The following is a 17,659-nucleotide window of genomic DNA, read 5'->3' as shown; positions in this document are numbered from 1 at the left end:
TGTCTTTAGAAAATGCTGCATGCATTTACCTGGGGATGGAATAAAAGGAAAATAATAACTTATTTTTAACTTAAGGCTCCAGAGTCTGTAATTTCCAGGAGGTCATTTGTACCTAAGAGCGAGGTTGGGTTTTGTAGTTAGGCGCACCGGAACTCATACCTTGGTTCTATGACACGCAGGCTGAATGACCTTTGGACTCCATTCTTCATTGGGAAATGGGAAGAACCGTAGCTCTCTCACAAGTTGTACAAAATGAATAATTTGAATTGATTGCTCTAAAGGGTGAGGTCCGAAGCCTGGAGCCTGGTAGAAAGAGAGACTGTCACCCAGCATTCACCACGTACCGGGCACCGCGCAGAGTACCCTCTACGTATGGCCTCATTTTCCAGTTACCATCACTCTGCTAGACCAGCGTGACTGTCCACTCTCGGCTGAAGAAGCTGGGGCTTGGAGAGGCATCCCTCTCCAAGGATTCAACACCAAGGTGGCTGAGTTTTGAAACTCCATGCTCCTCTCCACCCGGGACAAGTATTAGTGACTGTTCTGGTCAGTGCCCCATGATGCACAGTCTGTCCTTAACAGATACTTGCAGTAATGGCTTTGACATCCACCCCCTTGGTGCAAATTTCCTCTAATCCACTTTTTTGCTCAAAAATTTGCCTTTTCACAGAAGTAGGTCCTCGTCTCTCCCTTTATATATCTATTAGGTGTGAATGTTTTTTGTCATTCTTTTCTTTCTCCTTATGAAGGCGGAAGAGACGGAATTTCAACAAGCAAGCGACGGAAATCCTGAATGAATATTTCTATTCCCATCTCAGCAACCCTTACCCCAGTGAGGAAGCCAAAGAGGAGTTAGCCAAGAAGTGTGGCATCACAGTGTCCCAGGTAAGGAGCCCTCAAGAGACCTGCTAGCCTGGGTCTGGTGGAGCCACATGGCAGCGTCTTGGAGGTTTTGCTTTACTGAGCTCTTATGCCTTGCAAGGTCCATTTGCTAAAACCCTAACATGTCAAGGTAAGCACTCAATGTGTTTAAGTGGGAGAGTTTCTAGTAAGTACCTGGACAAACTTGAGAGGGACCAGCCGGAGTGGGAGAAGTAGATTCCGGTAGCCAAACAGGGATAGGGTTCTTCCCATTGAATGCCCCATTGCTTCAAAAATGGGTCAAGGTTCTTGGCTGTCCTTGGAAAGTATCTGCATTTCTCATACTGTTTTCTCAAACATAGTCCATACCTTAGCCCATCTTGTGCTCAACCCAGCACAGAGTCAGTGAGTGGAACTTTTCAATGAAAGGGACTCAAATGTCTCCTCTTGACATGCTCGCTCTGAAACTGACAGAGTGTGGGGATTTTAACGTGTCACTATGATTGCATTGGAACGGTTGTGCAAAATGTCACTGAGTGCCCCTTTTCCCCAAAGAGTGATAACCATAACAGGTGCCTGTTGACATGGAAAAGTACATGGTAAAACATTTTTATTGACCTGGAGTCTTCAGCATTAGCATGAAGTAGAAAAGTAGGCAATATTTACACGTATGTATATTTCGTCTACTCAAGGGATCCATCCAGAACTTTTTTCATCTGAACCTCAAATACCGTCCCTAGTCTCTAGTTGAGAATAGCAATGATAGTTCTGAAACCTGTCAGAGAAGAGGAAGTCCCACCGATACACGTCTCCTGCAAAAGAACTCTGTGTACTGGCATTTCCATAACAGGGGTGGGAGAAGGGGGGAAAGAAGCCTACTCTAGTGAGAAACTTCGCTTAGCATTTTGCAAGCAAACTCGATGCTGTTTTGTATCAACTGAGCATTTGTGCTTCCTTGACTTGAATCCTGGCTTCTCTTACTCCCTACTGGGTGCTGATCCCACCAGTCAGTGCTTAACTAAGCCCAGTTAGGTCCATTCAGAATACAGACCTCTACACAGAGTATGTGCAATAAAGGGCTCTCCAGGGCCTGCCCAACAAGCTGTGGGGGATTTGGTAGAAGCCTTGGAAACACTAACCCTTGCAACTCCGACCTTCCTCAGGTACTCTGACCCAAGTGAAGGTTGTTCCAGTCTTAACTGTAGGAAAACAGAACATGAGTGGTCAAACTCAGGTCACCTGGTTTTGTCTGGGTCTCTACCCATTCTTGTCCAACTTTAGATCCCTTGTCCACAAGGAAAGGCATTTGCTGGTTTCTGATATTTGTTGCATGTTTGAGGAATGGTTGCAGGCAGGAACCATATCACTAACCAACCATCAGTAAATTTGATATGTGGAATCTTCTGCTTCTGTAGTAGAATTAAATCACTAGACTGTCTGACTTCTAATTCTGGGATTTGGAATTCTAAATCCCTGTTGGTGGTAGAATGAACTCTTCTGGAGCTAGTCTATATTATATCTAGATCAAAGATGGAATCCTGGCCTGTTCCAGCAACTGTCACTTCCTTTGTTAGGGAAACCCAGGTGCACATAATTTGTCCATTAAAATGAATATTTACATACTGTATCACCTTTCCCTTTGCTTCACTCACCCTAAGGCCACACCATTCTTCCTTCCCCAGTACATTACTCCCTCCCAACAACAACGGAGCTGTTCCACTCTTGCCAGACAAATCCCCGTGGGAGACAAGACAGTATGATGTGATACAATAATAAGAGTGTTTTTCTAGGAGCATGTTTTTGTCAAGAGTCAACTGTGAGATTTTAGGGAACTCCCTCTTGTCGGGTCTTAGTCATCCCATCTGCCAGTCATGGTTTGTTGGACCATATGATTTATTAAATCTCCCTTACGTTCCCAAATCTAGGGGATCCCGATTTTGGACTTTTTAAATTTTGCCCTTTTGGGGCTGTCTCTTTCCTTCTTATTTTTTGGGCTTTTGTTGTTGTTGTTGTCATTTTGGGGGTTAATAATTACCCCTCCCCCTGATCTTGGGGCATCTAGGTGGTTCAGTCAGTTAAGTATCTAACTCTTGGTTTTGGCTCAGGTCATGATCTCATTATCATGAGATCAAGCCCCATGTCAGGCTCCACATTCAGTGGGGAATCAGCACGAAAGAGTCTCTCCCTTTGCCCCTCCCCCCATGCATGCTCACACACGCTCGCACTCTCTCTCTCTCTTTCAAAATAAATGATCTTTAAAAAAAAAAAAAGTATCCCTCCATCTTGAAATTCTCCTACTTTGGCTTCCTTGATACTGTTCTCTGTGGAGTTTCCTTCTTTCTCTTGGGCCACTTTTGCTTGGTCTTAGAGGATCTACTGTCTCTACCTACCCTAGAAATACCATTTTTTTTCTTTAGCCCTCATTTCTTCAGGCCTATCCCCATGGTTCTTAACCATTTTTTTTTTTTTGTACTACAGGTTCTTTCAAAATCTACTTACTGTCGATTCCTCCCATGGTACAAAACAAAAATGTGCAGATACCCCAAAATCCATCTGTAGACCAGCCTCTCCTCTGATCCCTCGGTAGTCCTTCCACTCTATACTCGTTCTGCTTGGAGTGTGGTCTACAGAAGGCAACCTTAGCAGTTGCTGGGAGCTGGCTCGAAATGTAAATTCTTAGGTCTGACCCCGGTCCTGAGTCAGAATTAAGGGAGGATGGGGGGAATCTGTGTGAACAATCTCTCCATGCACACTCAATTTGGAAAAGGACTATCCTGCACACTCGCTCTGAGTGATCTCTTCTCTGCTTATCGCTGCAGGTGTACCTTTATTTGAATACTCAGATGAGACTTCTAGGACACCAAGCTCGTGTGTCTTCCTTCCCACTGGACTTTGCCATGGCTCTGCCCAAGCTCTTCAAACTTAACGTGTTTGAAACATGATCAGACTCTCCCCAGAGAACCGATTATTTTTTCTGTATCACCTGTCTCAGACTGTGTCTATCCTGTGTGTGTCCCTAGTGCCTAGCACACAGTAGACCCTCCATGACTGTGAACAGCAAGTTAACTATTGAAAGCACTGATTATGTACATGGTTCAGGGCATCCCAGTATCACCTTGTGGGCCATGTAGGGAATGCCTGAGCTGACTACGCATCTTGTCCACCCATTGGTTCTTCTTGTTGAGAAGGGAATCACGCCCACAAAACATTCCTTCTCCTCTTTTCACGTAGCTTATTTAACTAGACCTCAGGCATTTCTTTCCTTCCTCAAAAGTCCTCCCAGATGACCTTCATCTTTCCCCCTTTTTTCCAATGCACCCAGTTACCTTAGAAAAGTCTTGTTGCCTCTTTTCCTCTCCCTCATACAGATAGTGAAGGTTATACTAAGGAAAGCATGAGTTTGGGAATGGAATTAGATATGCTATGGTCCTAAAATGGCCCCAGAGTGCCCTTCCTATCCCGTAGACACCAGCATTGACAATGAATCAAGCAATTTGTCACTGAATTTTTTTCCTCTCGTTTACTAATACTGCAGTGGTATGGTTTGGTTTTGATAACAGAGGCTTAACTTTTCTCCCGTAGCAGAAGCCACACAGGCAAAGGAGGGCTTACCTTGTGAGATTTTTAAGTTTTGCTAATGCGTTTCAAAGGTAACTACAGTTTTGCAAAAATGTCCTTTATCCGCCATTGTTTGGGTTAATAGAACGTACATGTCAGCAGTGGTACCTGTGTTATCAAGTTCCTCTTCTGTCACCAGATTCATAGTTTGTTTTGTAATTTTATTAAAAAAAAAAAACCACACACATTTTAGTTTGAAATCACATCTGGAACTTGGGGTATAGAATGTACCTCATAAGGCAGGAATGACAGGGGTAACACTTGAATTTCGCTAAGTCGCCCCTTGTGTCTGACCAGGGGTCTTGGTATAAAGGGAATGGGGATGCGGAGTCAAGCCAGGATAGCTCCTGTGAGTCACATGAAGGAAATAAATTAACAAATGAAAGCAAATTAGGGGGGCGCCTGGGTGGCTCAGTGGGCTAAAGCCTCTGCCTTCGGCTCAGATCATGATCCCAGGATCCTGGGATCGAGCCCCGCATCGGGCTCTCTGCTGAGTGGGGAGCCTGCTTCCTCCTCTCTCCCTGCCTGCTTCTCTGCCTACTTGTGATCTCTGTCAAATAAATAAATGAAATATTAAAAAAAAAAAGAAAGAAAGTTAATTAGGTTTATTTTGTGTGTTGGCTTTAACATTTAAAGCTTGGGATTCCAAGGACTAATCTCTGCTATGCTTCAGTTTGTGTAGCTAACCCCAAGCTTTGTACAAAATTCTTGGTGAAATCTATCTGATGGAATTATCTGGATCCTAAGGTCTGTAGTACCTGTGGCTAAGAATGTGGTCCATGTTAGCGTTCTTCAGCTTGTAAAAATGTGAAATTAATCCCTCAGTGAGAGCACCTATATGTTGATACAGACCTGTATGGATGATTACAAGTCTGTGCCTCTTGGTTTCTCAAAAGTCAGTGTTTAGCATCGATAAGGAACATTTCTCCTGAAATGCTGTGTTTATTTTCGGGTCATGTTCTTAGGAGGTAACCCACTTTAAAATGGTCGTCCTAAACTAAAATTGTCCAAATCCAAATGAGCAGCTCTTCCGTAGGACGGTGCGCGGCCTTGTTTTTGCTAAATGGTGTTGTCTTAAGCAGGAGAATCGCATTACATGCAATGGCCCCTCTTGGTGCCCTTCCTTTAGATCTCATTGTTGTTGCAAAATCAGAGTAGGATCAGCCCTGGTAGCCTGCCTCCAGCCCTCCCCTGATGCCTTAATTTTCCTCTGAGATGTTTGCACGGGACGGAATGTTAACATTCTCCTCTTCTCTTACACTGCTCTAGGTGTCAAACTGGTTTGGAAATAAACGAATCCGGTACAAGAAGAACATAGGTAAATTTCAAGAGGAAGCCAATATTTATGCCGCCAAAACGGCTGTCACTGCTACCAATGTGTCAGCCCATGGAAGCCAAGCTAACTCACCCTCGACTCCTAACTCAGCTGGTTAGTTTTTCTTTTTGATTTGGGGGGGGGGGATCGTGCTCCATTTTGATACTTGCTTTTCCTACATTGGGGTTTTCTTTTCATTCTCCAGGTTTCCGATTGGTTGATTTATGTATTTGATTGTCCTTTTTGTTGTTGAGGCCCCTTTGGGTTTTTCCTTTCATTTCCAAAGAGCGGCGTGTTTTACTGTTCCTAAGACAGGCTTGTCTGGAGGTCTGCACCGATGTATCTGTTTAAGTTGGACAGACCTATATTGGTTGGTTTGGAGGAGAGAGGACCTTCACATTCTCCTTTCAAAGAGGACAATGAGCTAGCTCTAATACTTGGACATAGTCCCTTGAGGGCTCTGGCCTTTTGTCTGTTTCACATAAAGTTTTTATCCTTGTCTATTTTGCTATTCCCATCACATACTGTTTGGGTGACCTACTAGCCTACATTCTCTGCAGGAATATTCCTCGTTGTAATGCTTTGGTCTACAAAGCCAGACTGGGGTTACTGCTCAACGTTGTTTAGAATTGTTTTTCTTCACTGTTTTATTTTGCTGGTTTCTTTATGCAAACTACAAAGAAAATTGCCAGTCATTAATTCACATTATTCAGATTCCAGTTTCCCCGTTGGAGTATTATTAGTCGTGTGCTCTGGCCCTGGTTTTATTTTAGTGAATGTGCATTACATCACTAACTTCAGAGTTTGGGCTAACATAATATATTTTGGGGTTTGCCTCCTACCACCAGTTCTGAATTTCCACACATGAAAAAAAAAAAAAACCATAATCAATAATACATAAAATATAACCTTAGTATCTGTATGCTGTGGAAGGCATGTTGGTACTTTTGTTGTTGTTGTTGTTGGTAAGGGAAACCCAGAAGTGCTTCCTTATTAAATAATTTTGGTCTCAGATTATTCTCACATTATTCATTATAATGAACCACTGCACTGATTTTGGGGGTGGGACACACACCTAAGAAGACCAATGCCTCCAACTTGAAGGGTCACAAATTTAAATGTGTTGGACTGTAAGATGATTAAAAATCTAATTTCTAACATTTCTGGGAAGTGCCTTTGACCCCCTGATGCTTGTTTGTTCGCTAAAATAAATTCTCTCTCTACCTTATGGTGGATTGTTACTGAAGATCTATAAGGCTCCACACACTAACATCTTCTGTGAGCTTCTAGAGGCCCTAATTTGTTCTAAGTTTCTCCAAGCCAGTGGGCTGTATCTCCATGCCTCCTTTTGTTCAAATGGAATCATGCACAAAGAGTGGCCTGGGCTTTGTAACCATGGACGTGGTAAGACAGTGTAGAATTGGATCTAGTTATGTATTTTTCCCAGCACACCAGGTTGAACAACTCTGAAGAGCCTTTTTACTTTTCGAGGTTTGTGTGTGTCTATTTCCTTCCTTCCCCTTCATGGCATGATTGACAAAGGATCAAGGCTAAGAGGTTCAGTAACCAAAGAGTTTCCTTCTTCCCCATCTGGTCAACTCTTAAGCATTTCAGTCTCCGGCCAGCAACACTCGTTGAATCACCCTGCTATCCAGACATGTTCACTTGTCTCTGGTAGAAGTACAGTCCTGTCAGCATTAGCAAAAACACACTCACCACTCCTGCAAAGGTTATCATAATGCAAAACAGATATCAAAATGACTTTTTCCCGTCGCGAATAGATCTGCATTGCAGATGGTTGAGCGTGATTTATGACTAGTCCCTAGAAGGACCCTGTGGACCCCCTTCATTACTAAAGCTGTAACTTTTTATTCTTTTCTAAAGATCTTAAAAAGAGAAAAGTAAGCATTTTAACCCCACCCCCACTCTGTTTAAGAATTATGTTGGCTCTCTTGGAATGTCAGTCAATGATTACAGTTTTCTAAAGAATTTTTCTGCTAGCTTAAGCTTAGGTGACTATTCTAAGCACCAAGTAAATTATTATGGAAAATTGGAGCTAAGCCTTCCAGTTGTGCTTAAGTTGTTGGAAATAATATGCAGAGGAACCCCTTTGTAGTGCTTTTTTTTTTTTCAGTAGAGATAAAAGAAAATACTATTGTATGTGTGCAAAAGCGTGGGAGTTTCATTCATCAACTTTTTTACAGGAAAAGTTATACACGGGCTTTTCTGTATTTTCCTTTGCTGCTATCACAGCCCAGAGCACTGCAGAAATAAAGTGAGAATTTTAAAGTGTTCAGACTTTTCACACAGGGTGCTTAGGATGTCACATACTAGCTCCTAGATAACGCCGAAGGATAGAGAGTCATTGAAATAGACACAAGTTTTAAATAAGAGGTTAATATGTGAAGATATAATTTGGCTGAGTTTGAAATTTAAGAGTTCTGGACACTGAGAACTTTTTATATCCTTAATATTGAAGCAGGGCCCTCCCCCAACCCGAAGCTTTACTAAATTTACGTTACTGATTTCTATTGCAAAAAGGATGCTTGGCAAGTAAATCTTCTTCCCTCCAGAGGCTTTTGTGTGGACAAGCACTTCTTCAGTGGCTTTATTTAGGTCATTTCTGAATATTCCTGGTTGTGGATAGATGCCTGATCCTCAAGCATAATTCATTAAAATCACTTGGGGTAAGGACCCATGGGGGACGAGCAAGCAGGTAGAGAGGCACCCTGCATGCTTCATATTTGACATCAGCAGAGTCGAGCAGAATGCCTGGAACAAAGAGAAAGAATAGAAGGAAGAGAAGAAAATTACGTTTTCCGGGGGAAGAAAAAAGAAGCAAAAATGGGGACCATCTGAAGCAATCATTATAACCTTGGGTCCATACTTCCGGAATTACCTAGAGGGATCCATTCTCATGTCTATTTTTGATGAGATAAGAAAAGCAGGAATAAGATCTCAGAAAAACGGGGCCCCTTTTTGGAAGGTCAGGTTATCAGCATCCAGGAAAGAAGAAGTTGGCTTGTGCCTTGCAGATGTTTGCTGTGGCAAACAGCATCAGCGTTGACAATTGATTAGATTCTGTGATTAGCAAAGCAATCCCAGGCTTATTGAGGCTCAGGACTCCCTCCCCCATCTGGAATCTTTTTTTGCTGGCTGTGTGTGTGTGTGTGTGTGTGTGTATTTTCAAGGATGGCAGGCTCAGCCATGAAAGTTCTTCCTTTGACACTATATAGTTAGTGGCAAGCCCTTGTATATATCAGTTACACCCCTAATAGGAGGTTTGGTGTTTTCTGGATTGGGGGAAGATGTCATATTAAACCCCCTAGATTCTGGCTCCCTAAGAGAAGTTTATGTATGTAATACACACTGTTAGGAAGGAGGTAACACACCTAGGGAGGCTGGCTGACACTTAGTAAATCTGTAGGAACTCTTGGAATTTTTTTTTTTAAACCAAATGAAAGAATGAATGCCATGGATGTTTTCTGCTATGTTCTTTCTTCTCTTAATTTCTTGGTAGAAAATGAAAACACAGCCTGCCGGAATTGGAACGCTAGACTCTTGCCATGTGTACATTCTGAAGGGGTTTCCCATCAAACCAGACTGCCCTTCTCTCTTGTGCCTTGTCCTGGGTGGAAAGCAACAGTGATTTTTGGAGTTTAGAAGGGGAATAATCATGGAAAATAGAGAAGCAAGCCCGAGACATAATGAAGTCGTGTCTAGCAAAGAGGCCCCATCTTTTGAGCCTCTAAGTGGTGTAGAAAGGCTAGTCTGACCGGCTGCCCCCTGATCTCTTGGGAGCCTTGATTTCAAAACTGCAACAGGAAGCTGTATTTGCCATACATCTGCTTCATAAAAACGCTCTGAGGAATAACACGCCAATACTCGTAAGCCCTTCGAGTTCCTCAGTAAGAAAAAGTAACGCCTCTCTTATTCTGCATCATTGGTTCTCAACAGGGCAAACTTGTACCTCAGGGGACATTCGGTCGTGCTTAGAGACATTTGGCTGTCAGGGTTTTGGGAGGCGGGTACTGCTGGCTTCTGGTGACTAGAGGCTAGGGAGATGGAAGACCGTCTACTGCACATAGAACATTCCTCCACCATGAGCCCATTTCCAGCCCCAAATGCTAATACTGCCAGTGTCCGGAAACCTTGCTCTAAGTTTAGATTTTGTCATTAGTATTCTGGGTTTTTGGGGAGAGGATGCAGTGAATTGTTGTTTTATTTTTTTCCCCCCTCTGAACAAATTGAAGTCTCCTGAAGACTCTTTAGAGTAGAAATGCAGCCTTCGGAAAACGATCTTAGGGAAATGGATGTTAACTCATCTCCCCGTGATCATACTTGCCGGCGCACAGGCATTAGAATCCATGGGTGATCCATTATGTCCTGTCTGTCTAGTGGAGGGTGGGCTCCGCTCTGTACATGCCCCCGATGTCTGGGTGACAGCTTACATGGGACACGTGCCTCCCTTCCCACTCCAAACTCAGAACCTTTTAACTGGCAAGCACATCTTAAAATGTGCCTTCTGGTAATTGCGGATTACTTTCCAGCCACCTGCCCCTGAGGTTCTTGAAGGACCTTCTCCACAAGCCAGGTCATTCCTTGGGAGTTCTTTGAGACTTTGTGGCACCTCCAAGACAGCCCGTTCACTCTCTGTCAAGGATACCTCCTCAGGAAGTTGTCCGTTCTGTGCTGTTTCTTTCTCCCTTCCAGTGCCCGATGAAGAACATTTCTTTTCCTCCTCATTTCGAGTTTTGTGTGGGCTTGTCTGCTCTCTTGTGGTATGCGTGGCCCCTGGCCTCTTCTCAGAGCCAGCCCCGCTTCTAGATACTTCTCAGAGAGTTGGAAGATGTGGTCGTGTAGTACATGGCTACACAAGGACAACAAAATGCCAGAAGAGCAGACAGAGGCGAGAGCAAGGAGTGATTCCTGCAATTACTCTGAGTCAAGTGCATCTGTATGTGAAAGCCATTGATATGTTCATATTTATTTATCTCTGTGTACATTAGGTAGCCAGACATATTTATAATTTATCTATGCACATATATTTTTTAAATCATCTGTGTCTGTTGCAGGGTGTATCTTGTAAATGGCACATCCCCTACCTTTATGGTTCCATGGACGCCATATTCCTTGGCGCCAGCACTGCCCTTTGGGGGTCTCTCCCATTTCTTGGGCTGGGTGCTCATTTCCAATAAACCATCAGCCAGGCATAAGGAGCGTGGGTTTAGTACATGGTATTTGATTGGGAGAGAAAGAAAGAATGTATCTGGGCATCAAACAGAACACTCTTGTGGGAGGGAGGAAGGCAAAAAAATTATGATATTATATAAGCAATTATAATTTGGGGTCCTGGAGCTGACTACTCCTGGTTCTGATGCCATCTAAATATGAGCGTGTGTGGTAAATGATGGCAAAATGGCTCTTATTATTTAGGTTGTAGCTCTGATGGACAGAAAGTTTGAGAAGGATATAGGACATGCAGGCCGGGGAATTATGTGATCTGTGCCATACCCTGCTTCAGCCACCTGTTGGGGAGATTGGCACCACATTACTGGAAGAAACTTCCAGAACAGGCTACCCTGCCTGGTCAGACCTTGTGCCTCTTTGGCTCAGGACCCCGGTTGTCTACTTCTGTGCAGATAAGCTAAATTGAGAAATGCATGCCCAATGAGACAAGACATGTTCCAGAGCTATGGAGACATCATAGTCCTCCAGATGGCACTTGAGTCACCCTCCTGCCCCCCAGAAAAAGCGTTCCCTTCTTCCCACAACAAGAGCGAGTAGGGAATCAGCTTATGTAGCTCAAGAGCTAGCTAGTGCTTGTGTGGGGATGAACATCCCCAAAACAAAGAAAAACAGAAGTTTCCTACCTTGAGGATCCTTCCCCCAAGTGAACCATTTGGTTTTTTTCAAAATGGCGCCCTCCTTAGACGTATGAGGATCCTATGAGCAGTTCAGCATAGAGCAGAGTGACAGAGTACAGGAAAAGCTTTCTCTTGAGCTCCAGGAGACAGCCCTCTAGGAGAGCGCAATTCCCTACCTTGGGAGATTAAGAAAACGTCAGAGCTGGGGCATCATTGCTGGGTGATCCCAAGTGGATGATGGCTGTCAAATGTGAGGACAAGAGTGCGATTCGAGCAGGACAGAGTTGGAAATAGAGTGGAACTGACCTGGGTCCCTAAGGTCTCTCCTTTTCTAGGCTAACGTCATGTTTTAACCAAACCTTGCACGTTGAGCTTTCTTTCCTAATGCGCTGAGCTGCACGATGACTTCAGAATAATAAGAAGCTTTTCCACACCCACATGTTGAGGCCGAGGGTGGGCCAGGTTTACCATAGTGCCACCTGGGTGTTGCCTAAAGGCTAACTGTGTGGGAGAAGGCTTCTTCTCTGGGAGGTGAAAGCAGATGGTTGACTGCTCCTCTTGAGGCCCACTTTTATTATTATCTTAAGTGTTATTATTAGCATTTCCTATTTCATGCATGCTTCGGAATTCCCAGCCCATTATTCTGTTTCACGTTCCTCCATAATAGCAGGTGCCAAGGGAAGACGTCACCATCCTCACATCTTCTTGTAGTCCTTGAGGCTCTCTTGGGCTGCTTGCTACCCAGCCAGAAGCTTGACCTCCTTTCTAGAGATCAGAAATGTCAGTGGACTCCCATCCCATGGCCAGCCCTAATGTGTGGCATTATCTTCACTCCCCACCCTCCCTCACCAGGGCTGCTTCCCATGTGAGGGCAGTTGGGTTGGCAACAGCATATCTGGAAACCAGCCGAATAGCTTGTGCACGCCATCTTGGTGGCAGAAGTACCATCCGTTGACTAGTCCGTATCCTTCAGCTTGTGCTCCCCTGGCAACCCCTAGAATTTTATGGGCATGAAAGAGAGGTCCTGGAGACCATTTCCAATTCAAATAGACTAAATTAAGAAGAATACATGTGAATAAATATTCCCTGTCTCAGCTTGAAGTTGTTAAGGGGACACAGTCCTATTGGCAACTCGCAGTAAGACGTGGCTTCACGTAACATGAACGATACGCACCCTTTATTGCTTGCTCTGTTCTTCATGCTACTAACCAGACTCTGTGGATGTTATTTTTATTTTAGTGTTTATTTGGGAGGGGTTGCTTTGCATGTCATTCTTCCTCTTGGCTGTTAGTTGCAGGGGTTGAGCCTTTTCCTTTCTGTGATTCAGGTGCCTCACTCTTTCCTTTCCAGGTTCTTCCAGTTCTTTTAACATGTCAAACTCTGGAGATTTGTTCATGGGCGTGCAGTCACTCAATGGGGACTCTTACCAAGGGGCCCAGGTTGGAGCCAACGTGCAGTCACAGGTAGGGACCCAGCCAATGTGCCACCAGCTGAATGCATTGGAGTCCAAGAGCCCTCGGTCGTCTTGGCACTTGCCAGTTCTGTTCAGAGAGAGAGGAGAGAGTGAGAGAGAGGGTGAGAGAGGGAGATAGAGCGAGGAAGAGAGAGAAGGGGGGAGAGAGAGAGAGGGAAAATGTAGAAATAAAGTCTTGCCAACAACCAAACCAAACCAAACCAAAGACAACCATGGTCATGGGAAGTCTCGTCCACACTTTGTGAATGCATTTGGCTCTGACTTGTCAGCCACAATGGGAAAGCAGGAGAGGAGCAAGCTCAGGGTGAAGTGACCGAGGCCCGCCGGGCACGTGGAAGCAGTGGATTCTTTCTTCTCTGAAGGGAAAGGGAGGAGGAGTTCAGTCCACTGTCTCCTGTTGCAGGACTCCTCTTGCTTGCGGGTTTCCCACACTCCATATTAGCCAGATAAGGAGGTGACTAATGAGTAGGCAAATACCTTTGTATCTTCTGTTTTCATTTCAAGCTTTACAAACACCCAAGCAGGTTGACTAAACTCATCTTCTCAATCATCCTTGAGGTCATGGGACTTGGGTTTCTGGTCATGAGTTGGGGCCCACGTTGGGAAGCAAAAATCCGGTCATGTGGTGTAAACCCTCGGTGCCCATTAGCGAACAGCCTGTCTTCACTACATCCCAGGAAGCCACCCTACTGTCTCAGCACAGAGCCTGCGGGACAGGGTCAAGTCGAATGCTCTGGGTCAGAATGGCTAGGGAAGTTCTGAGCCCCGTTAGCCCAGTCTCACTCCCTGCCCGCGGAACAGGAAGCACCTCACGCCTGGAAGAGACCACCTGGCCAGTGATTCAGGAAACACAGCCTAGGGACAAGTGTGAAGAGCCGTGGTCAGACTGGTCGAGTGACCTTACAGCTGGCCATCACCTGGGTCCTCGCAAGGACAGTGTCAGTCACATACCGCTCTCTCTGGGAGGTGGCTGCCCAGGCCTCCTGCAGACAGAGCCTGGACTTCTGTAGACGACCAGCGGAGGAGAAGCGAAGTAGGGTGGTCCCTACGGGCGGGGGGGGTCCTTCACTCCATCCCCCATCCCCTACCGTCTCCTGCAGCGCTGGGGGTTAGTCTCAGTGGTGGGAATCCCAGGTGCCTTGGACCTCATTTCCATCTTGCTGACCGAACTCAGAAAGGAGAACGGATTTGGCAGATAGAGAGGCTGGCCTCCTCCTACTGGACCCCTCCGGGGAAGGATACCTCGGCCAGGATTGTGTAAATTTGGCACGCCCACACGGCCGCCCGCTCGCGATGCTGCTCTGCCTCCCTTCCCCTGCATCTCCCTGACTAATCTCCTCTCTGTTGTTGTTCGTCTGTTTAGGTGGATACCCTTCGCCATGTTATCAGCCAGACAGGAGGATACAGTGACGGACTCGCAGCCAGTCAGATGTACAGTCCGCAGGGCATCAGTGTAAGAAAACAAGGCCCCCCCACCCTTTGTTTTTATTCTATCATAACCAATTATTTCAAAGCCATAGGGCTCGGAATGCCACTTAGTAGGACTTCTCTTAGCTTTACGGTCACCTAGTTTCTCGTGTCTGTATCGGCCACGCCGTCGGCAGCGTTCTCCCCGCACAAAAAGTGGCGACCGGGCAGGCTTCATGCAGGCAGCTGGCGTCGAGGGCTGTCACACCCGATCAGTGTTCTCATGGCACCTGCGGCCACTCGCGTTCAGCTGAGAGGAGCCGCTAAACAGGTGACACCTAGCACAACGGTGGTCGGAAATGTCACCACAAGCTGGGGCCTGGGGACCCTGGGCAGGAAAACCAGTAGCCCAAAAGCCACTGCATCCAGGTCTGTGGTCTGAAAAAGCACCTTTCTCCAGTCTGTCTAAGGACAAAAACAAGAAAGAAATTAACACAGAGGCTGGGGATGAGGAAGGGATGGGGAGGGGCGCAGACCATTAACACAGAGGCTGGGGATGAGGAAGGGATGGGGAGGGGCGCAGACCATCTTCTCCTCGTTCTTGGGCGCGCTGGCGGCTTCTGACTAGCATGAAAATTCATAGCGACAAGCTGTGTCGCACAGAGTGAAATCGATCAGACAGACACAAGGAGAACCGAATGTAGATTTGGGACAGCAATCCAACTTGATTTCTCAGATCAATCGTCCACTATCTCAGCAGTGGTGACAGCAAGCGAGGACAAGAGGCTGCCTGGAAAAGGAGGCTGTCCTTTAGATCAGGGGTCATTTCCTGGGCTTTTAGAGGTTGCAGGAGGTTCTAGTAGAACCGTTGGCTCAGAACTATGGAAGAAAACTGTGGTTGACTGGTGGCGATGCTTTTTTTGTTGTTTGTTTCTGGTGTTACGATTCAAAGGAATTGGGAGTGGGTTGAAGGAACGGTAGGCCTGATGTGTCAAATGTCATCCTGGTCTATACTAACTGAGCTGTGGTGTCTGCACTGGGGGAGGTGATGTCTCCTTCAGCCCTGCATTGGTCAACTCAGACACAACTAAGGTGAGACTAGAAAGAATCAACAGAACACCAGCAGGTTCATCACAAGGAATGGTTGGAAAAGTTGGGAATTCTTAGCCCATAAATGAGAAGACGTGGGTGGTATATAGTAGTTTTAGACATGTTATTTGTGAGAAAGATTGGATTTGTCATGAGTGAGCTACATGGGCCAAGGATAGGAGCCAGTAGAAGATTCAGAGAAACACATCTCACTTGGACCTTTGATGGGCCTTTCTTCTAGTGAGAGTTGTCCAGAGAAGGGATTGGCTGCCTCTGGAAGTTGAGAACTCCCCATCCATCAGGGCGTTCAAACATGGCGGCATAGCTAGCTACTCAGTCAGGATGTCGGAGAGGAGACTCAAGTACCAGGTCAGAAGTGTCTTGGTGACTTTTTAAGGCCCCTGCCACTTAGAAGCTCTTTATTTTCTACCTCCTTTAGGCAGAATCCCCTCTGAATTTGTATGGTATTTATCAAGTCTCTTTCTAGCAGGAGATGGAGGAGGTCAAAGCAGACCCTGTTGAATGTAGTCTAGGCAATCCTGTCACTTTTCCAGATAGGATTTCCAGAACAGAGGCATTCTTCTCTTCTTGTGCTTATGCTAATTATAATTACCATGTTAATGGCTGACTTGCTGGAAACCTGCTTAGAAAAATCTTATAAGATACTGTAGTACAGAAGTATGTTCTCAAAAACAGACAAAAATGAGGTTGCTCTGTGCTTGTCTGTGTGTGTGTGGTGGGGGGGAGGTGGTTTCAAGCACATAAGCATTTATGCATTTTCTGAGTCTTTTTGAGATACATCTTCTATCTCAAAAGATTTTTCCAGAAAAAGCTTTGCTCTGTATGAGTGGAAGACAAGAACATGAGGAAAATACCAGAGTGTGGGGATGAGACCAGGAGCCACAGAAAGTCTATGCGAGTGGGCGGGAAATGGGCTTACGGTTCTGCTTCCTTATTGGGTAGTGGAGGAGAGGGTGGCACTCAGACTCTGGGGGGTCAACACTGACCCCTCTGACACTGTCGGGTGGGCTGGGAATCATTTCTGAAAGAGTGTAACCAAACATGTGCAGACAATTATGTCTGATTACATAATCTTACCACAGAAACTGGGCTTGAAAATGCCACTCGAAAGACTCTCTCATTGTGTGTTCATTTTTTTTTCCCCCTGGGAACGGTGTTTATTTGATTCCTGGGTCTTTAGTAAGCAGGGTAAATGATTCAAAGGCTGATGGTGATATGATAAGTTCCTTGGGTGTCCATTTAAAATTTTTAAATCGTGCCACCCTCAGGAGACCAAGCTTGTTAGAGCGAGCTGTGATTTTAGACAGTGATGTTCAACGTGGACGCACCTGGCTCTGGCTGCCAGGAGAAGAAAGAGAGAGGGAAGGAGGGAGACAAGAGGAGACAAGGGCAGGAATGAAAGGTTCGAGCCAAGAAATAAAAATAAACAATTCCTAAACCCAAGGCAGCAATGGAATTCCCAGCTGGACTCTGGATTGTGTTTCACTCGGTAGGGGCTATTTTCTGGGCAGCCATTATCAGCTTGCCTGGCTGGGTTTTCATAGCACCCATATCTTATCCAACCAGTGTCTATTTTCAATCCCATAAAGTTCAGACCCCTTACTTGCCTTTCACCAAGCCCACATGGTGAACTCATGGAAGGTTGGGAAGAGCTGGGAGACTCCAGTCCCGGTCACTCTCGTGTGTCTGTGGGTAGGCATTGTACCTCTCTTCCGTAAAATGGGGCCTGTAATTCCCAGGCTTAATCTCTCAAGGGCTGCTTTAGGGAAAATGAGAAAATAAGTAGGAAAGGGCTTGGCAAAGCAGAAATCGTTCCACATGAATGCAGTATGAAATGTTATAAGCGGGTAACTTTCTAATTTGACCTTTTTTCTTCTCGTGTGTGAGCAGTTTTCACAGTAGACAGTTCCTAGTGAGTATTGGTTAGGACACGGTTGTCACTTTTTTCTCTTCTGATGGAAAGATACGCTTTCGACAAGGATGTAGAGTTGTACAAGTCTTAAACAC

General features: G+C 45.4%; 1 protein-coding gene across 5 annotated transcripts in view; it reads left to right on the top strand.

Moving 5' to 3' along the window:
- PBX1 (PBX homeobox 1) overlaps nucleotides 1-17,659 on the top strand; it is a 283,448-nt gene that overhangs the window by 239,634 nt on the left and 26,155 nt on the right. For 2 of the 5 annotated variants that reach the window (XM_047703683.1, XM_047703685.1), the window contains 4 exons: nucleotides 750-885; nucleotides 5,749-5,908; nucleotides 13,012-13,124; nucleotides 14,499-14,588. In XM_047703683.1, the coding sequence (XP_047559639.1) occupies nucleotides 750-885; nucleotides 5,749-5,908; nucleotides 13,012-13,124; nucleotides 14,499-14,588 (499 nt within the window). The remainder of the gene's footprint in view (nucleotides 1-749; nucleotides 886-5,748; nucleotides 5,909-13,011; nucleotides 13,125-14,498; nucleotides 14,589-17,659) is intronic. The other 3 variants (XM_047703684.1, XM_047703687.1, XM_047703688.1) reach the window with 3 other exon arrangements.

Source organism: Lutra lutra, chromosome 15 (genome assembly GCF_902655055.1).
Source record: "Lutra lutra chromosome 15, mLutLut1.2, whole genome shotgun sequence".
NCBI classification, from domain to species: Eukaryota; Metazoa; Chordata; class Mammalia; order Carnivora; family Mustelidae; genus Lutra; species Lutra lutra.
Note: the sequence above shows the minus strand (reverse complement) of the source record. Positions and strands in the feature narration are given on the sequence as shown.